The 26,664-nt window shown below is 43.6% G+C and overlaps 1 protein-coding gene across 1 annotated transcript in view; it reads left to right on the forward strand.

Moving 5' to 3' along the window:
• Positions 1-26,664, forward strand: part of EBF2 (EBF transcription factor 2) — a gene marked incomplete at both ends in the record, with an annotated part of 120,063 nt that overhangs the window by 71,075 nt on the left and 22,324 nt on the right. Inside the window, one exon of the mRNA XM_084273994.1 lies at positions 18,577-18,658. Coding sequence (XP_084130120.1) covers positions 18,577-18,658 — 82 coding nt within the window. The remainder of the gene's footprint in view (positions 1-18,576; positions 18,659-26,664) is intronic.

A 26,664-nucleotide genomic window follows, 5' to 3' on the forward strand; every position in this document is an offset into this window, starting at 1 on the left:
TTTCATTAGAACATGCCTCTTGCCAGCGTTCCTAAATGCAGCTTCTCTCACCTACTGTGGGTAAATATTTTGGGAAAATATGTATTTTCTAAAAAGTCAGCAAACATGCTGTGTGCTTGGCTTGGTGTGGGAGTGTGACAGGGTGTGTGCGGGTGGCTCAGAGCAGTTACACACACGTGTGATGGGGATATGGAGATGGTATTTATGTGTGTGTGCATGTGTACATGCACAGATAGATTTGCATCCAGGTCCAATAACAGCTGTTATTATTAAGTTCAGCTTTTATTATCAATTTGTTGGTAGATTCAGGCACTATTTAAAAAAAAAAAAGAGTCCACATCTGAGCTTTTTCCTAATCAGTTCCCTCATTTTGCTAATATTCTAACGACTGTCAATTTACTTCAGTGGTGCCATTTGCAGAATTTTCCAATTAGCAGGAAACCTGTTCCACCTTCTCCCATAATTACAGGGGACTCGCTTCAGATCAGCTGTGGCCAGACAGCATATGATGTACTTGCCAAAATCTGTGCACTGTGGGGGGGTGTGTGTGTGTGGAATTTTTTTTTTAACCTTTGCATGAGCTGGCACAGACTTTACATCTCTGTTGTAGGCAGGGAGCTCCCTCAGTAGTGGCATGTGTCAAAATATCTAAATAATTCCTAATAAACACACCACAGTGAAAACACAAATAGGAGCCTGTCTGTGTTTGGATGAGTCTGGGGTGCGATGGATGCTCAGTGCCTTGTACTTCCCCAACCTCTGCGTACGGCTATGAAAGTCAGGTAAATATTCAGTAACTGCTGCGTGCCAGTCACACGAGATGATTTTATTCAAGAAGCATCCATTTGGTCACTTTTTAGCACCTTTATCCTTCAGCGTCTGTGTCAGGCAGTACGGCAAGGACAGCGCTGTTCTGCTGCGCTCTGATACTACACCGGCTGATCAAAAAGCAATCAGCCCCCTTTTTTAGAGCTGCTTAACCAGCTGATATCACAGCTATAACAATGGAGCAGCAATAACTATTATTGTTACATGAAAAGAAAATATATTTAATAATAAGCTCATTGATTTTTAACAGCATCTCTGTGTTGCCTAATTGATGGGAAGTTGTATGTTTGTGTAGCCAACGGGGGTTATGAATTAAATATGGTCGTCATTCCTTGAGGGATGCATGTCAATGCAAGAAAGATGGAGGATCTACATTTCCCCCAAGCTAAACAATCCCCTTGCAACAGACATAGGGAAGCCTGGAATAGGAGGAAGGGGGGAAAGGGAATAAAAAGCATCCATCACTGTTTATTAAGTGCTGCTACTTGAAGGTAAAAGGGGTATTGAACTGTTTTTAAATTGGAAGGAATGTAGCTAGACAAAACATTGATGGTAATATTAGGTTGGTGACAAATTTTATTCGTTTGTCCACATTTATTACAGTAGCAATTTGAAGTGATTTATGCCTCTTGCCCCTCTAAGCCTCTCTCTTTGCATACACACACACACAGGCGCACGCACACACTCAGTGTCTTTGAGAAATAAAATGAATTCTTCTGGTAACAGCCACAAAAATATGGACTAAAAGTGTCTGGAAGTATTTGGTCTTAAATTTAAGACACTGAAGGTGCTGGTGACCAGCACCTGGAAAAAATTAGTCTACTCTGAAGGGGTCTCAAAGGGGGAAATCGATAGAGTCACTGGGCACCTCTGCGGGCCTTGGCTGGCCTGAACGCAGCTCTGAGGGACACGCAGAGTGTAGGTGGATGCCAAGTGCTTCAGCAGCTTTGCTCTTCCCTTCTGTGCGTGTGGCAGTGGCAGTGGGAGTGCTTTTGGAACAATCCTTACTGTTAGTTCTGAGATTTTGGGAATGCTGGGCTCTGCCAGGAGCTGAACTTCTCAGATCTGGAGCTTGAACTGTGAGTTAAAGGGAAGCACAGGGCTCCTTACACTCACGATAAATAATTGTGGGTCAGTGCTTGTGAGAGCAGTTACCACTCCCTGGCTCCCATACTAACAGTGTCTTCTGTCAGATGACCCAGAATACGCTCTCAGATGCCAAGGTTGGTGCTGGGAACCAAGTACTCTGCAGACTGGAGTGTTTCACCCTGCAGACCGCACGTCTCAGGCACGGCTGGATGCAGAGGGTGTGACTTGTCTCTTCAGGCACCTTTCACCTGAGCTTTGTCTCAGGCATCCCCGTTGCATGATCATGTTCTGTCTGCTGAGATGTTTAACGAGGCCAAAGAGGGCAAGGCTTGGGGCGTGCCAGTGGGCAGGGGCTGTCGGAAAGATAAATCATAGAATCATCGAGTGCATGAAGTTGGAAGGGACCTTAAAGGTCACCCAGTCCAACCTCCTAATGATGGGACGTGCTCTTGCTGTCCCCAGGGAAGTACTGAGGACTGCTGGACATGTCAGTCTGGGGATTGCATGCGGTGTTGAACTGGGCTGTGATGGTTTTTTAGGATGTTTACAAATCCTGGATCTCCAACATTATCAAACAAAATCTCTGATTCATAAATGTCTTTCTCTTTTCTTCTGAGCACTGTTGTTTTCTGGTCAGATTTCCAGTGATTAATGAGGGATAACGCTGCAGAGCAAAGTTTGGGCTGATTGCTATGTTTGTGGGGCGTATGCACTGGAGGCCACAGATACAAGAACTCCCCCAATTCTGGCTACAGTGGAATATTAAGACTTACTTTTATCATCAAAGAATTCCTAGCAATTTGAAGGAGGACTGCTTCAACTTAATGTGGAGTGGTAGTGTTTGTCAGAGTTGGATTTGTTCTTGTAAACAGCTCATACAAAAACAGTATTAACTACCGCTGGGGATGCTAATTAAATGGGTAGATTCACAGGAAGGCTGGGACAGGCAGAGTGAGCAATATTTAGCCCAAAGTTTAAACCAAACAGGGAGTTCCCTACAGAATGCTGTGGGGAAATGAAAACCACCTTCACACCCTGACAAGGGACAAAATGCTCATGAGAAGATTGGCTCTGAGAAGCCAGGAGAGTTTTTGAAGCTGGAGGCTGGGATGGCTGAGCTGCAAATACTCTGAGATGGAAACGTTTATTTGTAAAGCAAAAACTTGGGTTGGATCTAAACAAGGTATTGGAAGTGATTTCCCTCATTGTTGGATCCTTAGAGGCTTGGGAAGAGGACTGCTCCATCTCCAGCTCTTTTATAACTGCTGGGACAGTGAGTCCCTGATCCCTCCTCAAAGCTTTTGGATACTGTCTTAGTAAAAGTCATTTCTGTCATTAGAGGCAAAGATGTTCACAAGTCCCAGCTTTGGCCAGCTCGGTGTGCCAGTCTGGGCTCTACCCTGTGTTTGTAGTTGTGGGGAGCCAAACCAAACCAAACCCTGCTAGAGGAAAGGCCCCTTAGAAAAACAAGTTCGCTGCTTCAGAGTTTTGTCATTTTTCAGGCTGTAGTAAAACACTGCCAAACACAATAGCTGCACCCTTACCCTTCTCAGGTGTGTAGGAATATGAGCTTTCTCAACAAGTAAAAAAAACCCAAACCAACCAGGGTTTTTCATTAGAAGGAACCCTGTGCTGAGTGTGAAAGGCACTTTCCCCCAAATATTTTACTTGCTAATAGATAAGTACAAAATAATTACACAGGACAGATGAAATGGTTTCTAGTGCCTCACTTAGAGAATTATAGTGGATGTTTTCCTAATTGAGCAACAAGAATGATGTTGGCATTCACTGAATTATTGCAAAACCAGAATTTAGACTTGAAACAGTTGACTATTTTTTTAATGCTTTTTATTGGAAGGCAGAGAGAGAAAGGGGAATAGAGGAGGGAGGGATCTATTATTAGAGAACTGATTAAACTTCTAACAATCTCCAAAGTGTTCTGGCAGAGATCACATTTTCTGCCTTGACATTCATTGCTTTGGTGGTGCCTTATGAATGGTATTAGTGGATTTAAACCCCAAGAGCTTCAAAGCTACGGCACGTTTTTTTTAGCATGTGTATCAAGATGTGGAAGTCTCCTAGCTGATCTCTGTAGTAAATGAGAAAGAGGCAACATTTTTCTTCTGGGTCCCCAGAAAAACACTTTTTGCTGAAATTGGTGTCTGTGAACTATGCAAAGCTGCTTAACCTTGGGTTTCTGTATTGAATTGAGTGTTTGGCTGTAAGGATTCACACAGCAAGTGCTACTGCAGTTGTCTTAGGGAAACGATGATGCGTAGGTTCATGGACAGGTCCTTTAAGAAGCAGACATCAGAATGGTTTATGGGATGCTGTGCAGCTTCACAGCATTCATCAGAGATGTAATTACACATTTATGCATGAAGAAACTTTACAGAGTTAATTTTCTTGGTAGAGAAAAATATCTGTGGAAATCTTGTGGTCTGTTATGGAATACTTTCTACTGGCTGCTTATAAAAGATGGATTTGGGGCCCGGTGGACAATAGCTCCTGTAAAATTGCTGTTCCATAGATATTTCAGTAGATAATTCTTAACAGCTCCTAAGGAGCCTTTTCACAGGATTACATCTTGATGTGGAGCCATAAAGATCTCTCTGCATATGGGGGAAAACAAGTTGTGCCGTAGGGAGGGGAGGGAATGAACATACAGTAGCTGAATTCCATGGAGCAAGGCTCTACCTGGCTCAACCAGAGATAATTCCAAACGCTTCTGTGCCAGTTTATGTAGCTGAGAGATGGCTGCAAGTCTTTAAAAACATTTCAGGGAAAGTAACTGTGAGAAGTCCTAGGAAGTTCAGTGATCACAAGGCTTATCACCATCCTCAGTTGCGGCAGAATCATCTAAGAAGTGATTTTAAAAAATCGGTTCAACAAAGTTATGGCAAACTTATATATAATGTTACTGCCATTAAAGCTGACTTGACTTCAGTGAGGTTGAGTTTTAGGAGGTTCAAATGAAAATGCAACAAGAATAGGGATGAAACGTAGGACAGGTGAAGAGTCAAGCTGCAAATTCCCAGCACTCCGGGTAGAGCCCAGGTACCTTGACACTGAAAATTCCCTTATTAGTCTCAAAACCTTGAATCAAAGGAGCCCTACTTAGGATAAAGTTTTGCAGCAACTCCAGTATTTAATTTGGGAGCTTCAGAAACCTCCCTTGCAGTTACAGGAGCTTAGTGAACATGTGTACAAAGTGGAGTCATGCAAATAATGCATTTTATTTATTGTTTAATAATTTTTATGTGCAACTAAATCAAACCATATGAGGAAATACAAGCTTTTCTAATGGAAAAGCTGACAATATCCTTTCAGTTCTGTATTAAGCCTCTCTCAGTCTCTCGAAGCACCATAGATTGGCTTGCGTCGATGTGTAGTGGTGTTCAACAAGCTTCACTCCTGTAACGTGTCCTGACATTGTAGGGACTGACTCCTTAGTCTCATGTCTCATCATACAAGTTCTTTCTAATGACAGTGCTACTCCCATTAGCCTCTCTTGATGTCTATTTACCATAGCAGCTTCTCAATTATTTAAAATGCAAACATCTGGATTAAATAAATGAAGAAAACATTCAGCAAATGTTGCATGCACTCCCAAACTTTTCTCTGGGAGTTATGACTGCAGCAGAACTTGAGAAAGAAAAATTCAGAACTGCCTGCACACATCAGGCTCTCTGTGCACCAGGGACACGGGCAGGAAGTCCTGAAGGTGGAACTGCCAAGAGAGCACATTCCAATGGTGCATCTGGAACGATTCCTTCTTTAAAGCATCAAAACATGAATATTTTCCAGTCAATAAGCTGTCTCCTTAAGGTCTGTGCTCTTCATGGAGTGTGTGTACCTGCAGTTGGAGTATATAGAACATGTAATATGTGTGCATAAAAACATGTTGTCCTTCCCCAAGAGATAAAAGTGGGTTGGATTTTCTCCCTGAGAACAGTTCCAGGGTCAGTGAAGGGTGGGCTTTGGGCTTTGTGGCCACGCTCCGGAAGGAGCTGCAGGACTGGCTTTTGCACCACCACTTCAGCAGTGGGTTGAGCCTGTCACAATGATCTCCACAAATCAGGGAAGAATAATAGGATCTGAAGTGAAGGAAGAATACAGATTGTAGTCGCTGCATTTGGAAACATCTGGAGCGCTCACACAAGCTCATTAGTCTAGTCATAAAGCAGAGCGTTGCAGAAGTCTTGCCTTAATGAGATTAAAAACAAGCACAAACAACCCAGTGCTGAATGACCGCTCTGCTCGGGCTCGGGAAGCTGTTGGCTGCTCCAGGCATGTATTAATGGCTGGCTTGAGCCGTGTGATGGGGACCTGGATGGGGGGAAAGAGAGTTTGGTCAATCCTGACCTGGTCCCAGCGTGTCCCCATTCTGCAGCCTCCTCTAGAAAAAAGCCAGGTCTGTCCCTGCTGTGTGAAGAGGCCTGCTGACCAGATACTGGCTTTGGTGAGGAGCAGCTCATTTACTAGATAGGTGTCTTGAAGGAGGCCACTGCTCAAACCAGCTGGGAACACGTGCACCCATGCAAGTGAACGGCAAATTTTGCATTGTCTCAAGCGATGTGGGAATAGGTATTACATATACACACTAAAGTGAAACCAATCTCATGCTTCAGGGTGTAAATTGATCACTGGAAAGGTCAGGAAGCAATTTTCCTCTCCTGTTAACATCACTGCACAGTCAACTTGGGGTGCAAGCGTGTGTGTGCGCGTGTGAGAGAGAGGGATGGAGTGAAGACAAGCAATTTCTCCTGTAGCAGAAAGTATTTGCCAGAGGCAAAATAACTCACTGCAGCCATGAGTTTGTAGCAACCGATTGCCCAAGTGCTTGAATTCTACCTCCTCTTGATTTCTGGTGCCCGGTCTAAGACACTTTTAAAGGAGCTTGGCTCTCGATTAATTTATTTGCTGCACACTAGAAATGTTCCTATTCCTCATAAATACAAGATGGGGCATCTGTGTCTGAAGTATGAACTCTTTTCTTTCAGAAATTCATTGCTTTCTGAGGATATAGGCTAGATCACAGGAAAAGACTTGTTTCATACTTCAGAATTTTTCTTGTTAAAGCAAAAATTCTCTCTCAAAATTTTCAGATGGGGATATGTGTTTACACGTGAGTTTTGGGGAGTTGAAACAATGAAAAAGTGCATAAACATATCAGGTGTGGCAAAGCTCTTGGTTGTAGAACTGGGAGATGGCAGGGACATCAGAAACCTCCTGAAAGCCGTGGATGCTGACATTCAGCTTTGGCCGTGTGCTGTGGCTGCAGAACACCTTATTGTGACGAAACCAGAGGAGCTGGAAGGAGTTTCAGTGACTCGCTCATGTTCGGCACTGTGGCTCTGGAGATGCAGGTTCTATTTCTGCATCAGCCATGTGACCTATATATCTTTTTGCCAATTCATCCACGGTTTAAAATGAGGTGCAGGCAGAGATGGGGAGGGGAAAAATACAGACCCAGTCCTGTATTTTATATTTTTTTTATTTTTAAACTCAGCTCATCTTTTCTGTCCACTGAGCGGGGGTCACAGGATGACAGGAGATGGACACATATGAGTCAGAAAGATGTTCTCTGTTTATATTACTCATTTTGTTCCTCTTCAGTGTCTCATTACCTGGTGATATGTTCAGGGGCTGTTAGGAAAAGAAGGTATATTGGGGCTGTGTATAAAATTACAAGACAGAACTGTTAGAGGAGCTGTTCCATGTTTGGAGCCCTTTAGTCCTGCGGTGATCTGCCCCTACAAAGAGGTCTCGTGGTGCTGCTGTGAGTGGCTGGCATCCCAGCATGCAGGTCTTGTGTAGTTCTGAGTTTGAGGTGGTGTTTCTTCTGCAGAGAGGGCTTTGCTAAACACATGCCCTTCACAAGCAGCTGTCTTTTCTAGAGAGGTCTAGAATGAGTTAAAGCACAGCAGGGTCATTTCTAGTATTCTTTGGGAAGAAACGTTGTTAATTTTGCCCTTAAAAAAAAGGAAAAGCAAAAGAAAAGCAAGTGATTTCCCAGTGCCTGTCCAGTAGGAAATGCTAGAAAGCTGCTTGGTTGGCACACAGTGCCAGGAACTCATCCTGTGTAAGCCAGGTCCCTTTATGCATGGCTATGCAGAACCCAACTCCATTCCAATGACACATTTATCTGAAGAAGGGTACTTGTCCAAATTAATAAAAAGCCAACAGAGGCTTCAGGCAGAAGTGTCTGATATGTATTTTATCTCTCTCCTTTGTAGTAGACAAGCCACACTTGAAGGCTTTAAGTGGTTCAGCGATCTCCTAGTACAGGAATTAATTTCTTTTTCTTCTTGCTCCCTTTGTTTGGGTTGAATCACGAGCTCTTGTTTCAGGTTTTGCTTACTCACAATCGCAGCAAACAGCCGGTGGTGCTGGGGAGTGCTGCATCTGGGGAAGGTGGAAGTGAATACTAAACGAGGATGGTGGTGGTAGAGCTGAAATATACATCCATCAGTACATCCAGCAACTAGCAGATGAGAGCACAATGTGTGTGTAAGTCTGTAAATGCAGTGCACTCACAGGATTGTGTGACATTTCCAGGTTCTCTTTCCCTCTTTCTCCACATGATGGAATTCCTGGCTGAGATCTTAGGGGATGGCTGTTTGATGCACAGGGGCTGCTCTGTGCATCAGGAGCTGACTCCCTGCTCTATGGCCGAGCTCTGTGCGGTTTAAAGAGCGGTGTTGGCATGCATGTGTCTCTGAATCCAAGCTCTTCAACATGAAAGCAAGACCCTTCATTTTAATCATTAGAGAATGAATCCAGTGCTAATAGCACTTAATTGTTTCACTAGAATGATCTCCGTTGGTTTTGGCAGCCGAAATGAAAACAATTCCAAATACTATCAAAGGAGCTTCTCCACACACAGCATGTACAGGGAGAGTGTTTGATACACAACGGTGTGTTCATATCATAACATCTCCTAATGCTGCACACAGGTCTGGAATCCTTTTCTGTCTCAGTCTATGATCTTGGAAGGTACGATGGGTAAAAGCAAGAGGAATAAAATAGACACAGACAATCTTGGTCCTTGCCCCTGAAAGTGATGTGCCGAGGGTCTCTCTGCTTCAGCCACACACTCATATTAATCTTGACTTTCTTGAAGCTTGCCCGCTCGTTTAAATTTGTATGCGACATCAAACATACCTTTTCACATATGTTCTTTCCAGATTTTTTTTAACAGTTACTTAGCAGTTTATAGAAGGAAGTGAATGATCTCATCAAGCTGCTTAGAAATTAAAAAAAAATCTGTGCTTATTAATTATGCAGGATTAGTCTAATTATAATTCAGCAAATTAATTAGCGACAGAAGGTGTTCTGAAACATTGGAGTACATTTGCATGTTAAATGGAGAGGCTAGTCTGTAATATATGTAAATTTATGCATGGCTTCATAGTTTAATTTAAAAATTTGCAGCTGCATATGGTATGGGAGCAGGTGAAAAGTCAGTTTTAGTTTAATGATGCTAACAAACATTGGATGCTGTCCTGTCTTAGGGAAGGAATGCACTGAATGCACCCCTGTCTGCCAATCTATAAATCTGTCATAGGAATATAATGTTACACCAATGTTCAGATTCAAGGTCATCTGTGACTAGACCCAGAAGTACAATAGGTGCAAACCCACCAACTGAATAGACCTCAGGAAAGGGAGGAGGAAATGTGCATGGCCCCGAGTTGCTGGGGTGTAAATTTGTCTCTTTAGCAATTGAATTCTCGTTTATTCTCTCCAAAAGGAGTTTAGCAGCAGGCAATACTCCTGCCTCCCTGAGTGAGTGCGAGCTTTCAGCTGAGGGATATCCACTCTGGCAGGTGTAACAGAGGTGCCTAACCTTGGTTCCATCTCTAACATTCCCATCAGCACAACTTCCCATCTCTTGGAGTCACCGGGAAGTTATTCTGCATTAACTGCAGGGTAGAGAGTCTCCATGTGCTGGCCTCTGCCATCTGGCAGGAACAGTAAAAACCAGCAGACCCAGCAGCAGCAAAAAGGCCAGCGGTGTAATTGGTGCTCACTGCTCAGCCTAGCATGGCTCAACAGACAGAGGGGTTTTGGGAGCCATGGGGTAAGAGTCAAGAGATGAGGGAATTGTAGGTTTCTCTGGTATGGAAGAAAAATGCCTGGGGATCAGCCTCTGTGCTCATTTAACCTCTGCATAAGCCTTTTCTGGGATCCATGGGGTTGGCAGAGTAGAACTCAGGTTGGATTTGCACCCATGTGGAGCGATAAGGACAGAGCAATACCAGAGAAGGAACAGATCTCACTGGTGTTGCGGGGCATCGCCAGGCCTGTGCGCGTGATACAGTCCAGCCCCAGCCCTGTGTGTACTGCTCAGACTGACATACGTGTAATGACGACAGATTTGGCCGTGGTTTCAGAATCCTGCTGGGTGTCACGTTCTGAGGCTGTGAGTGAGCTTTATGCAATTTTGTCACTATTAAAAAGAACCAGTCAAATGACAAACATGGGCTTGCAGGGACAGTGTGTGGTTCTTGGCTGGTCTGTGCCACGGGGTAAGTCGCTTCATTTCTAGGTGCCCTGACTTCCCTACCAGTGAATTGAGTATAAAAGCCTTTCTTTCCTCCTGTCCTCTGTGTATCTTTCCTCCAATAACAATTTCACAACGTGGCTGTGCAGTGCTTAGCACAGTTGGAGCCCATAGATACTGTAATAAACCAGGGAATATTATCTGAGCGTCCCTTTCAGCAGCCCGTCAGCCCAATCCTCTACTCTATTACCTCCCTGCCTATTGACTTTTGATTATGCTATGGCATTTGGTCCTGTGCCAAATGGCATGAATAATATGCATCTTACAGTATAAATAAGCTTTTAGCCATTGTCTTGTAAGTTACTGGAAAGTTTTGGTGTGGGAGGAAGGAGGAAAACCCAAAGGAAATGGGAAACTGCTCAGATTGCAGAGTCCTCCCAAGACTTTTTGGAGAACAATTGCAGTTACAAACACGCTGTTAGTGTTGTGTTTCATTTTCAATTCAAACCCATAGAGTTCAATTATTATTTTCATTAATGGTGTCAGGTTTTCATCAGAGTGCACAAACAAGGAGGTTTTCCTTGGAGATTTTTTTTCCTAGCAAATGTGGCCATGCCAAATAACTACACTGAGCACCGAGAAATGACTGTCTGGAGAACGGGCAGCGACCCTCCTCCCACCCTTGTTTCTTGAAAATGGGATCACTTTGCAAGATACAACAAGCATTTACCAAATGAGCGTGAGCTGCAGTTGTGGATGTGTGTGCCTGCTGCTGCTGCTGCTCAGGAGGAGTGGAACGGGGTCTACTTTAGAGTTGAAAATTGTGCAGAATATAACTCTAGTTTACTGACATGGTTTGGGTTTGGGTAGCATACTGCATGGTGGTTTTTTTTCAACTGCTATTTATTTGGAAATTAAGGTCTTAACAAAAGTCACTAGATGAGAGCAGAGAGAAAGATGGTACGAGAGGCTGCAGAGAGAGGGATATTGGACCAGGAATTGTTCTGTGCTTAAGGCATGGAAGTGGGAGTTGGATGTAATTCAGGTCTGATCATGGCTGTGCATTCAGGGTGAGTGGTATTTCTTGATCCATCAGGAATACAGGATACCTGTATCTTCATCCTGTATCTTTTTTAATACATTGCATAGAGTGTTACTTCCCATGTGTGATTAGGACCTCTTGGCATGGCAAAAAAATCCTCATTAGAAGCAGTTCTAAGATGGGTGCTGCCATCCTGCCGGCGCTTCAGGTCTGATACTGGGCACAGAAATAGAGACCCCAAATAACAGTCCCACACTAAAACTTAAACTTTAAACTTAAAATCTAAGCTGGAGTGATTGACTAAGTGTTACTTCCCACCTGTGATGAGGGAGAAAGCAAGCAGGATGTTAAATAGTAGATGTTGGTAAACGACACTGGACTCAGCCTTGGAAAACTGAGTTGTTTTGATACTAAAAACTATCTGATGTTTCCAATTTATTTGAGGAATAGAATGCTTTGTGAGACTTCAAAGCCCTTTTGGAGCTTTTCTCCTTTTTTAAAAGAAAAGCACTAATTCCACCTGCTCCCTATTACACTTATCTGCACATCATCATATGCTTTGCATTGCAAGCATCTTGGAATGAGCGTGCTCTCATCGATTGATTAAATATTAATTTAATTATAAAGATGGGCCTGAACAGAAAACTTCTGATCTAGACTCTCCTCAGTGCGAAGGATCTTATTGTCCTGTAGGTTTTGGTCCAAACCACCTTGATTTAATAATGCGAGTACAGACAATTAAAAAGAAGCGTCACATCTTGAATCCAGCTTCACTTTTGCCAGTACAGTTCTAACAGCAGCGCAGTTGCTCCTGTACTGTACTCTTTAGACCTCTGCAGAAGCAGACTTTACCTTGGCAAGCATCTCTTTCAAAGCTGGAAAAGAAATACAGAGCACAGGGAAAAGTTCCTGTAGAAAGGGGTCAGGATCAGTGCCTAGAAGCTGGGACAAAATCAGAGAGGTGAGCTGAGGAGAAAGATGTGATGGAAACTGAGGGGCTGTATGTGGCAGGAAGTGTAGATGAAAGCATCAAAATGAGAATTACACATTTCTGAGGAAGGGACCTTTAAGGCTCACTTACTCCATCTCCTGTAGCTTTGCACACACCTATCTCTTCTCCAGCAAGGCTGAGTTCCCTTGCACAGCCTGGTTGTCCTCTGTAGAGAGGTGGGAGCTGGAGGATGGTTTGGCCAGATCACCGGGCCCAGAACTGATGAAATTATTCTGGTTTTGATTGTGGGTACAACTGGAGTCTTTCTGTTAAAAAAACAAGTGACAAATGAACAGCCAGCTTCCTCCTGGCCTAGGCTGTCATCAGACTCCTGCTCCCTTCTCTCAGCAAATCTCTGACAAACTCAGAAAAGTCTCCTGACCTACATATGTTGGCTTTCACATCCGTTAAACTGGGTTCACACTTTATGCACAGGAGTTTTGTGAAGATTAATTAGCTGCTGTTTGTGGAGTATCGTGTAAATACTCTGGATTATTGTAATAACTCCCCTCATTTCTCACACAGTATAAGGTGTGTGTTCATTCAGATGCCTTTGTGCAATGCCTGATCCCACACTGACTATAACTGCAGGAAAAGAGGAGGAAATTCTCGCATCAGCTCCCTGGTAATGCACACTGACATAATAGAATGAAATTACTCCAGAGATAAATATTCAGATTATAAAGAAGCCTTCTCCTGTGATATTCATTAAAATCAGAGGATGATTGATTTTAGATACTGACCTTCAAATGTATGTGCAAAATCTGACCTAGTCCCTTGGAAAGGAAGAACCATCAAGTGAAGCCTTCTCCTGTGTTGTGGCATCGGGTAGGGTCATGTGTCACACTTATCTCAGAGTCTGCAATGCCAAGACACACATGGGTGAGTCGAGGGGCAGGGGGGGAGACCTTGAGCTCAGAATTTCCTAGCTTTGATGAAGCTGGAGTCAGGCCCTCAATGATAGTGTTGCAGTTCATAGCGTGTTTAATCGTAATGTTGTCTGACTGGAGCAGAGATACTCATAACAACAGCTCCTAGCTTTCTCTTTGTTCACTTTGTGACTTTTTGGAAGGGCTTTAATAATTTAAGCAGAATGCCACCATATCTTTATATTCTCATTAGACTGCAGCATCACAAGGTTTGCTGACAGAAGCAATCATACAGGATGGTAGGCACCTTCTCATGCCAAAAATTGGCTGAGGCCAGGAATTACCCAACAGTAACCCAAACAAGAGGCAGGGTTATCTCAGTATCTGCTCTACAAGGCACAGTTTGGAAGTGTATCCAGGGGATGCTTACAGGATAAAACTGATTCTGTACCTGTATTTTAAGAAAGCACAAAAGGAGGATAGGAAGGTTAGTAAAGATGTAGAACCAGGAATCAGGAGGTCCCAGTCCCAGCTCTGCAGCAGACCTGCGATGCAATGGGGAGCGATTTCCACCCAGTTTCCAGGTCCTGGCATCTTTGCTTGTAAAATGGTGAGTTACCCCCCTGCTGCAGAGGCAGAATGAACTGACGTCTGAGTCCCCTAGAATGAAGCTATAAAGGCACAAAGTGTGCTGTCTGTTCCTGTGGTTCCATGTGGGGAGACCAATCAGTCCCAGGGTTGTGGCAGGTTTTTAAAGAGCATTAATGCATTTTTATTCTTCTTAAGCTCTGCCTGCTGTTGCATGTGGGGTGCTCTGCAGGGCTTGTCTGCTCCCCTTGAAGTCACAGAAACGTTTTTCTCCTGACTCCAATGGGATTTGCTGAAGGTTCTTCTCAACCAACCAGGATGGAGCAGAAGCCTCCTCAGAGGTGTCGAAAATGCTTTCTAGTTCCAGCCGTGTTTTCAATTCGCCTCAGGTATGTGCAGCACCTAGTCATGCAGGTTTGCATTGACAGGGTAGGAGTGGGGGTTAGTAGCTGCTTTGGAAGGAGCTTGAAAGATGTGAGACCTTCCCTACTTTTCTCCTACCATTCCTGTCCATTGAGGGCCCTTTGCAGGGGAATTTGTCCTGTATGAGTGCTCCCAGCCTGCCTTCCCACCGAGTCAGCTCGGATTGCTCACAGTGCTGCTGGAAAACTGAGATAACACAGCAGCCTTGTCCTGAAGTAAAAAGGGGCCCTTAAATGATTCATCAACCGAACTCCTCAGCATGGTGGTAACTCCCAGTAGGAGGAGCAGTAACGTTTCCAATAACTCCCTCTGAGTCCTAAAAGAGGGAAATATATTTAAGGTGGCGTTTTGGAGACCTCCACAAGTGTATGGGTCTGTAGATAGAAAGGTCAACTATAGGAGGGAGGCAATAGGAGGAAAAAGGGTGTCTGTAGTTATATCTTAATTAATTGTATGTTTGCCCATTAAGTTAATCAGTTTTCTACAGCAGTGTCAGGTTTTTTAGTGGTAGTCACTCAAAAGTATTTAGGCTTTTCCCCAGTGCCCTTAGATGTGATCTCAGAGGTGATGGGCCATGCTCTCTCTGCTTGGCTGGAATCAGAACTATCTGCTAAACTAAGAGCTGATGCTGTTCTTAGGAAGGAATAGAGACCAGCTGAGGAACATGAAAAGGAGCTATTTTTTTAAATTCTGGTTTTTATGTTTTGGTGCATATATAGGTTAAGGCCAAAAACCAGCTAAAGGTTCTCATTTAAAAAAATTAATAAAGCCTTTCTGCAATTCTCCTGTTACCCCTAAATCAGCTTCATTTAGTGCTAAACCTTCCCTCCTCTTTGCTCCCCCCGAGTCATTTTTATTCTAATGCTGCAATAAATATTAATGCCTTTCCCAGATGCAACCACTTAAAATATATATGTATATATAACGACCTACCAAATACTTCATGCAGATGCCCACTTGCAGCTAAAATTTGACTGGAGAAACTTGGAAAGGGGAAAAAGAGAGACATGCTTCAACTAGAGGAAAGATGTGTCTAAAATAAACCTAAATTAAATCTGGGATGATGGGAGGGAAAACTGTCTTAGTGCAGCATATTCAGAAAATGACAAGTCTCAGCACAGGCTGGAGGTCTGAAACTGCCCCAGCGCTGAGGAACTAAAGCCCGAGACCAGCCCCTTGAAAAGTGAGCTGCAGAATCACCTGGTTCAGGGTGTCTTGAAGGTGCTCAGCGATTGCAGAAAGCCAGGCACCTTTGAGCTGCCTCACGTGGGACTCCCAAATACGCCGGCTGAGCAGCCTGCAGCTGGGTGCGTGGTGTGCTCGGTCTGTGTGCTGCGAAGCCGCTGCTGAGCAGTGGGAACCATCCCGGTCTCGCTGGAGGCCGGCGGCTCCGAGAGAAGGAGAGTTGTGTTTCCTGGGTGTTTCTGATGGACGAAAACACCCGTTGCTGGGAATCAGCACAGGTCTAATGGGAATGCACCCTAATTTTCACATACACTGCTGAGTTACGTTTGTGGGGCTCTGAACCCCCATTTTCTGGAGACATTTGGCAGACATAGTGAATTTAGTTCACTGCCGTGCAGCGCTGCACAGCTCGGTCACAGGGACTGTTAAACATACAGCTTTCAGTGTCTGTGTTTTAGGGTCTGTGTAACAGAGCACGCAGCATCTTGGCTCTTCCCGAAGTCGGCTCAGCTGATGCAGCGAGTTCCCTTACAGACACCTCTCTCTTCTCTGATTTTCTTCGTCCCAGAGTTGGTGTTGAGTGTTTTTCTCACTGGATGAACAGGGATTCAAGCATTTAAAAAAATTTCAAAGAAAATTGAAAATTTTCCAGATTAATTTGATCTTTTATTTTTCCTTCAAAGCAACAGCTTTTTGTGGGTGTGTGTTTGCAGTTATCCTCATAATTTTCATGTGAAAGTTCCTTGCCTTGGTTTCATTATATGGCTTGACTATGTTATGCAGCTTTTCCCTCCATCAGTACGGCAACATGAGCAGTTTATGTATCAGCAAATATTTCTGATACCTGTGAGAAGAGGGCAGGGTAAAAAGGAGTGTTTGAGAGTAACAGGTCTGGCTCAGGTTCTCCGGTGGATCTCAGAGCGTGCTGGTCTGAAAACCTTCTCACGGATAGACTCGTGCTTACAGGATCACGCAAATAAAAGGGGTCACAGGTTTAGCTTGAGTCGTCAGTAAGACTTACACTTGCTGGAGTATATTCTGTCAGTGCAGCTCCCGAGACATGAGGTTCTGTAGGATTTTTAGTTGCAGAAGTTGCCCTCGGAGAGTACCCAGCTCTCCGGCTGAACCCGAGGGCCAGCAAGGCGAACCGCAGCCAGTTCCCGTACTCGCACCGTGGTCCAGTGAGCTCCTCAAGCTGTAAGTGAGGAGGAAGGAAGGAAATAGAAATGACAGTCTGCAAAATGCACACACAGAGACCAAATAAATATTTTAGATATTTTAAAAATGTTTGTGAGAGATTTAAGGGGGAAAAAAAGCATTTTGATTGAAAAAGCTCGCTGGAAGGGGTGTTTTGTAACAGGTGTTTTGTGTGGTGTTCTCTGGGTTTGTGGGTTCAGTTGTCGTGAGGTTTGTGAAGGGTTTTTGTTTGTTCAAGCAAACAACATATAAATGGGCCGGATCCTTCCCCATCCCTTTGTGTGTCTGGGGCAGATGGCAGGGACGCGCCGCCATGGAAGTGGTGACAGAAAGTGGCAGTAACAGGGGAGGGTGGGTTTCTGCTTTATTGTCTGGCGTTAGGACTGTTTTGGTTGTTGTTGTTGGTAAACCCGAGGAAATATACATCTTTCTCCTTTAAAGTTCTAATTCAAGGCATGAATGTGTGAGTTCTGAAGGGACTTAGGGACTGCGGTAAAAAATCGTTGTCATAGTAACAGGAAGGGAAATAGGCCTGGCTCACCTGGGACTTTAACTTACTGCAAAAGCCGATTTTTTTTTTTTAAGGAAAGCACTCGGCGAGAGAAATAAATAAATAACTTGTTCTTTGTATTCAAAATCAATTCTCCAACTATTTATTTTTTCTTATATCCAAGTGTTTTTTCCTTCTGAATCTATCAGAAAGTCTGTGATTTATTTTTTAGTTTTAATTGTTGCAGTTAAACCCGTTTTGTCCAACAAATGGAAATGAAAAGAATCACAGAAAATATTTTCACTGGTGATAGGAAATGCCAAAAAAAATTCTTGCCTGTTACGCCTGAATTTTGAAGACCTGTTTCTTGTGTGTTTACTCCAAGAACTGTGATTTTTCCTGTGGTTTCTTTACCTCTGAAATTCACACATTTAATCAGATAACAAAGGGATGAATCCTCCCTCAATTTGATGCAAAAAAAAAAGTGGAGAAGCTTCCAGGAAAATGCCTGCCCAGGGTTTCAAAGTGTAAAGTCTGCACAACCTTATGCAGGGCTGGGTAAGGCAGTCGGGCATGCTGAACATTCAACTTGTGTGCACAACAGGCTACAGCCCTACAGAACAAGAGCACACACAGATAGGCAAATGTGACAGGGCAAAAAGACTGGGCACCAGAACTTTGTACAATGTTCACAGGTTTATCTGCCTGGACAGGTGAGCTGTTGGGTATGACTCCAGGGTGGGTTTCTGTTACCCCCTCGCAGCATCTCTGTACGATCATCATGGGGACTCGGGGCAGTTCTGCTGCTCTGCTTTACCTACTGAAAGCTTCACAACTAAAGACACCGTCACAAGGAAATCTCATCAGCTTCTTCTGGGAGCTGTATTTGTTTCTGTGTTTTTTAATACATTCCAAGTAGTCTCAAGGTTGATCTGCCTCAGCGTTGCCCTGTTGGTTTCTGTAGTTTTACAATAGTCTTATCCTTCTGTATCGTTTCATGGAAAATCCCTTCAGATGGCAAAAGAAAAACCGTGTTTGCAAGGGAGAGAGAAAGGCAGAGACTCAAATCGTGTGGCCAGACACACGGCGAGGAAACGGCATAAGCTGGAGTAGATACGTTAACTTACACCAGCTAGCAGCCAGCTCAGGGTGGATTCACAGGCACACTGCTGGTACTTTGCCCAATTTTTTTTTTAACTTCTTTTTGTTGGGGTTTGTTTCTGTTTGGTTTGTTTCTGTTTTCAGAAGTTCTGACAGTCCTGGTCCACAGACATCATGTAAATCACCACCCTGTATACTTTTAAAAGAGGATGTAACGTGTTTTGTTATGGTTAATAGAAGTGACATTGTTCTTTCTCTTTCCAGATTCTTCTTAAAATTTTTTCTCAAGTGCAATCAGAATTGTTTGAAAACAGCAGGAAACCCAAGAGATATGAGACGGTTCCAGGTAAGTCTTACACTGCTCAGCATTAAACTGTCTTTTTTTCTTCTTTTCCTTTTCCTTCTCCTCTCTCCTACATCATTCATAATATGATGACAGTATATGATCAGCCATATCAGATATTGTTAAAGTTTTTCTTCATTTGTTGTGTTTAAACCTTTCTTTTCCCCTTTTTTCCTCTTTTTCCACTCTGAATCCCCAAGGGGAAGTGATGTACTGTACCAACCAGCAGTGGATATTTGATTTGACACCCTCGGGCAAAGCACTCGCACATACAGCTGCCCACAGCAGGGATCGTGTTTGTGATACTTAGATGCCTCAGAATTTTTCAAAGTAGCTCTGTACGTGGTACACAAGCACTCTCCTAATTTCCCTCCACTCCCCGTCTCTTGCCATCTCCTTTGCCTTTTAACTCTCTCGCACCCTCCCTTGCAGCTTCTTGAAAAGAGGAGCCAGAACAGGGATGGTCACTTTAAGATCTCATGCAGCAAAGCAACAAGGCCCCTGGGACAGTGACCCAGCTGCTTTGCAGTGAAATCTGCCACTGGTTTCATCATAGCTGCTGCTGATGCATTGTGAATACCAGCTAATAAAAACACAGGGGGAGGTGAAGAGTGTCGGTGGTGACGAGCAGGGCAGACCCAGTCCCCCATTTCCCTGCCCATAGCTTTCCAACAACTATATTTAATAAATCTTTCACTGTAACGTGGCCCTCACAACCATGCAAAGGGAATGCTCCAGCCTGTGCATGCTGGCTGCACTGTCAGGTCGCTATGTGGGCAGAGGTGGCACGGCACAGCAGGAAGGTGCTGTGAGGCAGCAGGCCGCATGCTTGGCCTTTCCCTTGGCTGTGTGCTGGCCCTGAATGAGACGGTGTGCCTTTCTTTGAGTGTGCATTCCCACTGCCCAAGGCAGCTCACCTTGGTGAAACTTTGTGGTCTGGATTCAGGGGAGCATTGCTTTGCCAGCTGGAAATCCAGTGGGGAAAATCAAGACTGTCCTTGTAAAGGCTGTTCCTGTCATTATCGTCAGTGTTTTACCTTAGCTCTGCCATGTCCCTGACACAAAGAGGATTTGAGCTTATTGAGGGATGGGAGATTTTCTTGTAGACTGGCAAGACTTGCAGCGGGATGGTGACACATCCTTAGATTTGGCAATTCATGCTGCATTACTTAGGCAGTTGCATCAGTTTCCTCATTTACAAATGAAGTTAAAACTCCACAGGAGTTTACAGAGCTGTTTAAGACTTTCCACCAAAACAGGTTTTCACAGACAAGTGTGGTTTTTTGGTTGTTTTTTTAAACTTTTACTGGCAATGAAAAATTCACAGGAGGTATATTTTTATTAAAAAAAAAAAGAATTAAACTTTTAAGAGAAATACTGAAAAACAAAAGCTGTTAAAGTGCAATAAAATAATGCAGAAAAAATATAAAAGCATTGCTAATGATTTGGTTTGAGCAGAAAGACATTGAGAGAAAAATTCCTAAGCAACTTAAATTTTTTCACTCACAGTTTGAAGAGATGGCAGTGACTTCTTCATTCTGTGTTTGTAGAGATGATAAGACATGGGGGAAAAAAAAGATGCTTATTGTTAGGACACTTGTACTGATGATTTTTTTTTTTCAAGTGGCAATTTCCATAAGGAAAAAAACACCAGTTACATATGATCTGCCAAGAATGTGAAAAAACCTGGGAGTAAAGGAAAACTCAATTTATAGCATGTAAACAGCTCTTGTTAGCCCTGAGAGCCAGTGAGAATAGCTGATTGTGGAACGGAATGAAACACAACTACAGAGTCTCTGTCCTCTGGCTTTGTTCTGTTCTGGGTCTGTAACAAACCCTGCACGAGGATATGTGAGGAGCACCCAGGGATCCTCCTGCTGCCTATTCCCAGTAATGCTGGTTGTAACAGCCAGAGTATAAATTCTGGACCCACACACACCTGAACACTGAAGACATTCAGATCTGATGTCAGTCTCGTGCCAGCTGCCCCCTTGCTACGGCCAGTGACAGTAAAGCCCTGGATTTCCACGGGTGCTGAGATGCAGGAGGATTTTGGATCCAGGGGCTGGGGCAGGAATCTCTCTCTAGCATCAGCCCTATTCTTTGTTTCACCCCTGTATCTCCACACCCAAACCGGTGATGTCACAGAGCTGAAGCAGCTTCAGATTTCCAGTGAAACAGGGGAGCTGAAAGGAGTGTTCCAGCTCCTGACGGAATGCCGGCATCCCTTCAGCCCAGCCACCTGGCATATGGGAAAGCATGGCCTCACTTTTCATTTTTGTACCAAAATCAACAGTTTGTTGGGGAAGAAAATGGGCTGGTAGACTCTTCATCTGGGTTTTTCTGCCTCACAACGTGCCAAGCCAAAAAACAGAGCCAAGTGAAACTCCCCGGTTGTGCTGTGCGGAGCTTACTTAAACTCCTCTTGCCCTCCGGGTCCATGGGAGTTCCTACCCCTTGGGTTTCACTGAGAGATTCAAGTTCAGACCCCCAAATTAATCAAGCTCGGGCAAAACCACTACGTTTATCTTAGTTTTTGTCAAAGCCTTAAATGTTGACAAGGTTTTGTTTGGGAGTTACAAAAATGAACCCTCTGAGACAAATCAGAGAGCGCTTGAGGTTTGGAGTGAGAGCAGCATCTGCACTCAGGCCCTTCAGAACTGGACGTGTCGGTTGATGAGCTTTGTTCTCAGCCACAGAGGTCAGGATGTACAAAAACAGATAGAAAAAATGGTTCAGTTGCTAAAATTTGACACCCTGGGAGTTAGAAAGCTCTGTTCTTCCAGAGGAAATTAGCCATGATGAACTGTAAAGACAATAGGCAAAGACAGCTTGTTTTCTGTCTGCCTCGTGGTTTCTAAGGATAGAAGCACGACTTCCCTGAGTGCAACAGAAGTCCAGAGTGTTCTTGAATGTTCCACTCTCTGCCTTCTGAATCCTCCTTTTTTTTGTTGTTGACTATTTTTGTCCTGTTTTGTCTTTTGGTTTTAAATTTGGGATAGCAGGTTTGTCCCTGCTGCTTGTTGAGTCTGGGCTGTCAGCTGCTCCTAAAGTCAGAAGGGGCAGAAAAAGGCAGATGACTCTGCATGTCAGGGTTGTGCTTGCACACTGAGCTTGTTCATTTTCATGGTAATTGTTAAGATTTACATTAGGCAACTAATGTGCAGAATTGTTTCTTAGTTTGAAAGGGCAGTTGTTGATCCTAGCAGTGCAGGGACATGTGAGCAGAGCAAAAGCAGGCTCAGAAAGCACAGTGTACTAGGATACTTTGTTAATTTTATGCTTTAATTCATTATCTTTCATTTTTGGGCCACATGTAAAAACCTCACTGTTTTTTTCTAAAAGTTGTTTGCACAGCAGTTGTTAAGGCCTTCCTCTTTTAAACATGAATTTAACTTCCCTTATGCAGACAGACTTCTGCAGGGATGCTCAGTGGAGTGTCTTTTAATTTGTACCTATGATTATTAATTTTCAGCAGTGATGCTGGCCAGATCTCTTTGAGACATTAAGATACCCTTTTTTATGGTTACTAAAACCATCCAAAACAACAAACAAGAGAGACTTCTTCTCTCAGAGTTCTCATTTAAATTGCTCCTGAAACCTAGAACTGAATGGGTCTCATCAAAAGACATTACTGGTCTTCAGTGGAGGTTGAATGAAAGCCCCAAACGGAGGCTTCGTGGCTGAGATACAAGTACAAATAAAAGACATGGAAATAGTGCTGTACAAGGCATCTTACCCAGTTCTTCCAGCGTGGAAGAGTTACTCATGTCTGGAGAAGTGTCAAGTTAATGCTTCTGATTAGAGATGGGTGTGAATCTACACAGCTTGGGCTTGGTTTGGCTGATAACCAAAGTTCCAGGGCGTTGGGATCCAGTCTCCTTTCTAGATAGAAGATGTAGATATTTTAGTTAAGATTGCTAAATGAAATTAAATGTTAGATTTCATTTATAGCACGCCCACTTAAAAAAAAAGGGGGGGGAGGCAGAAAGAGGGGTGGAAAGGTTACATTAACACTGCATTGTGAATTTAATACAGCTCCAGATGCCTGTGGAGGTTTTTTTTAGTCTAGTTCTTTAGTTTGGAGAGCAACACCAGCTGCTTTGTGATCGCATTAACTGTTTCAAATTTGCTTTGATATTAAGTAGAGCTTCAAAGATAGTGACAAAAAGTCAAATACGAAGGTTCTCTACCATTGAAAAAATGGTTGTACCTCAGAAGTTAAAGGATGTGACCTCAGAAGTTAAAGGATGTATGATCATTACTTTAGTGGGGTTCTCCCCAGTAGTAACATCATTTTGTTGTGAACCACTCACTACGACAGTGTCTAAAGCAGGGAGAGGAAACAGGTCGAGGACTAACGGAGTAATGTGTCCTTGTGAATTTAACTGAAGCCAATATTGATAATTTATCAATTTATATATTTCTGCATAAAGATTGTCAGTGGAAAACCAAACCAAAAAGCAGAGGAAATCCCCTCCTGAGCCCACAGCCCTGAGTGCCTGAGCTCAGCCCGCCCGCGGGCGGTGTCATTACTGTCGCTGCTGTGTTTGCAGTGAGCCATTCTCCCAGGAACAGGATACAAACAATAATGATGCCCTCCAGTTAATGAGGACTTCTCCTAGAGAACTTGATTGAAGCCCGATGATCCTTAATGGTAACGACCGGTGTGTAATGGGGGACAATAATTCTGTGGAATTAAGATGAGGCACTTCAGCTCAAATGCTTCAGCTGAGACCTGGTGCTGAGGCATTAGGCTCCTGTTGATTGGGAATTCTGCTTCATCCAGTCACATCCTGATTAAACAGATCCTACAGTGCCACGGTTGAGGGAATGGTACAAGGCAACAGAACATCAATACTAACAATGGTCATCTTTGAACCAACATGCTTTTTTAGAAACAAAAAGAGAAAGGTCAGCAATTGCCCTCTGTTTGCAGCAGAAATCACGACAAGGAATGTTTCCTGGCAGGTACCCCCCTCTTGGTGCTCCGGGGAGAAAGAGAAAGGAAAAATAACAAGGTGTGCCCCTGGGGAGACTGCCTCCCTGACCTCAGAGTGGTTGGATCAGTTCATCATCAGGCACGTGAGCGAAGCTGGCTGTGTTTGGGAATTCACCCAGCCGGCTCCTAATATGAAACACTGAGGGATCTGTGTCACTCAGGAAAGACGAAAATTGGTAAGAGGGGTGGGATAGCATTGAGAGTTAGACATGTCCTAGACTGTAAAGAAACAAAAAGGCATAGCAAGAATAAACCAGAACTCATCTAAATCAAAATCCTTTTCAGTCCCATAGTGAAAGAATGTTCCAGAGATCCCTGTGGTCAGATTTGGATATGGATAGAGATCACTGAACTGTTGTTAGAGAAATCCTACACAGGCTAATGTCGTTATGGGAGACTAATTTCCCAAGTCTAAATTGTGAAACAAATGTGAGTAGTGTCAGCAGAGTGCAGAGCTATCACCAGGTGGCAGATCTCTTCATCAGACAGTGACTGACCCAACACAAGGTGATGCTATTTTAGATTCCATATGAGGGAGGGACTGACTGCAACCACAAAAGGAAAGAGACACTCAAGGAGCTTAATGTGCTCAGAATCTGAAGCCAGATGGCCACTGTGACAGTCAGTTGCCAGAGTTGTGTATCATCTCTTAGAAACGAACCACAGGTGAGCTGCTATGGTGTCTCAGGTAAGTGTTTCCAGGAGGAAGAAGGATGTGTTTGTACCCTGCTGAGGTCTTGTTTCAAAGACAATGAACTGGCTTAACCATCTTCAAAAGAGAATGAATATGGAATTGGAACAGGTGCAGGAATGGGTCATTCAGGTGACAGGGGAGTGCATGGGAGCTTGGCCTAAATACTTCAGTGACATGCACTGAGAAGGGATGTAACTGCTGTCTAAAAATATCCTAAGGCAGATCACAATGGGAAATAATATACTATACTATAATATAATAAATTATTATTCTAATAATAACAATTATTATTATTCTTTCCAAGCTAGCATTAAGTATAGACCGACTAGGATCAATTCCCTAATGAATCAGGACAAGCAGGCTTTAAAACAAGAGGAGAACCCAAGGCAAAAGCTTGAAATGGGTGAAGACAGTTGTACAAAGGTAGCTACATGGTTTGGTTGTCTGTGATAGCAAGAGACTAGATGTCAGTGACCCAGGAGTTGTCTCCTACCCCCATGTCCCTATACTCTGAGGAGCCCATTCCTGCAGCGAGGGCCCTGTGCAGAGACTCTGTTAGCCTGGAGCAGGCTCAGGGCGGGTTTCCCAAAGAATTCAATGGAAGTTTTGAGCAAAGGCTGCTGGCATTCTTCACATTGTTTATCTTATTCCTAATCCAACTATGAAGCAAACATATTATATTCTAGCATCTACTCCTGTATTACTCGCTCAACCAAAATGCCTGTTGACATCAATGGGAGCCCTGTCCAAGTGAAGACAGCAGGATGAGGCCTGACATCTTTCCTTCCACCCAGCTGGAAAATAATAATAATGATGATAATTTTTTAAATCCTCATAGTAGTTATTCTTTTGAAAAGTTAAAATAACACGGTGCTGTGACTAGAGAATTATAAGGGAAAGTGCATCAGGAATGTAATATTGATTCCAGATGTACAATGTCATAAAGAATTTTTTCCACACTTGGAATGGGAACAGGAATTTTTTGAGAGATCATTTACTCAGTGATGAGATATGTTACATGTAAGTAAATGCCTGTATGCCTGGAATGTTTGTACCATATGTCTAAATAGGTGTCTGTGAGTGATACAGCTTTACATACACGGGATGTGTATTTACTTGTGTAGATGTGATTTGAAGAGAAGCATGCTTTAGCATATCCAGTGTGTAGGTGGGGTAGGAAAGACTGCATTACTCCAGCAAGGGCTTGTAAGGGAATACAACACTGTGCATGTAAGTGAAGGAGGGGCAGTACAGCTGGGAGAACTCAAGTTTGACAGCGTGCTGAAGATGGTTTGACTGGATGCCATGGTGGGCATGTGGGTTTTGAGCAGATACTACCTTACAGAAACATACCCAGCAAACAAAACCACTGCAGGGTTACAGTACATTCAGTGCTGCTGGGGAATCATTGGTCAGTGTCTGTGGGTGAATAGGTAACAAGAAGAGCCTTGCAGTTTGCAGAGAGAAAGCTGTAACTGCTTTGCTGTTCCTAGAGGGGGAGTCCCCACTTGGGTGGATGAAGGGGTAGCACATTGCCCTGTCTGTGTCTTGCTTGGTTGGTTGTCCTGCAGCAGAGGAGACAGTCCATTTGTTGGGCAGCACAAAACCTTTAGTCTTGATGTTGTCTGTGTCCAGTTTGGCCCTAAGCTACAAACTCCCAGACAATGGCCTACCTGCCACTCAGATCATTCCCTTAAGAATATATTTTGCATTAACTACTGACTTTAGCTAAAAGACCATCAAGTGAATGAGCACAGAAGCCAAATTTTCATACACAAGAAGTAGTGCCATCAGATCAAGAAGAGAAAAACTCACCAAAACCGTTGGCCAGGAATTTGCCAGTGTCGTGGACAAATGTGAGAGTCTCGATCTCCAGGGAAGTTTGCACATCACCTTCCATCAGCACTTAACACAGGGGTTTTCCTTAAAAAGAAAAGTCCTGCAATGTTTTACGATGTTAGGAGAACAAGTGTTATTGATAAATACGTGTTCAGAAGGGTTTTGGCAAAAATGCATATAAATGGTTAACAAGGTAATGGTAAGAAATGTTGACCTTGATTTGTTTAGCTAAGATGTAAAGATTTTTGAAGGTCAAAGGTGTTCTTGTGTAGTGTTTTGGAGTCTAACTGTGTCTGACCCTCTAACATTAAGCTGCTGTGGCCTGCAGTTTTGAAGAGTGAAGCAAACCAGGGGGAAAGAAAGAAGGGGGAGAGAACAGGAAATGGAGTGAGGTGTTTCAGGAAGTTGTCAGGAGTTGACTGATTGATTCCAGATGGAAAGGGTCACCCTTCATGACCCAGGAAATACTCACTA

This window comes from Gallinula chloropus (genome assembly GCF_964237585.1).
Source record: "Gallinula chloropus genome assembly, chromosome: 21".
Lineage (NCBI taxonomy): Eukaryota > Metazoa > Chordata > Aves > Gruiformes > Rallidae > Gallinula > Gallinula chloropus.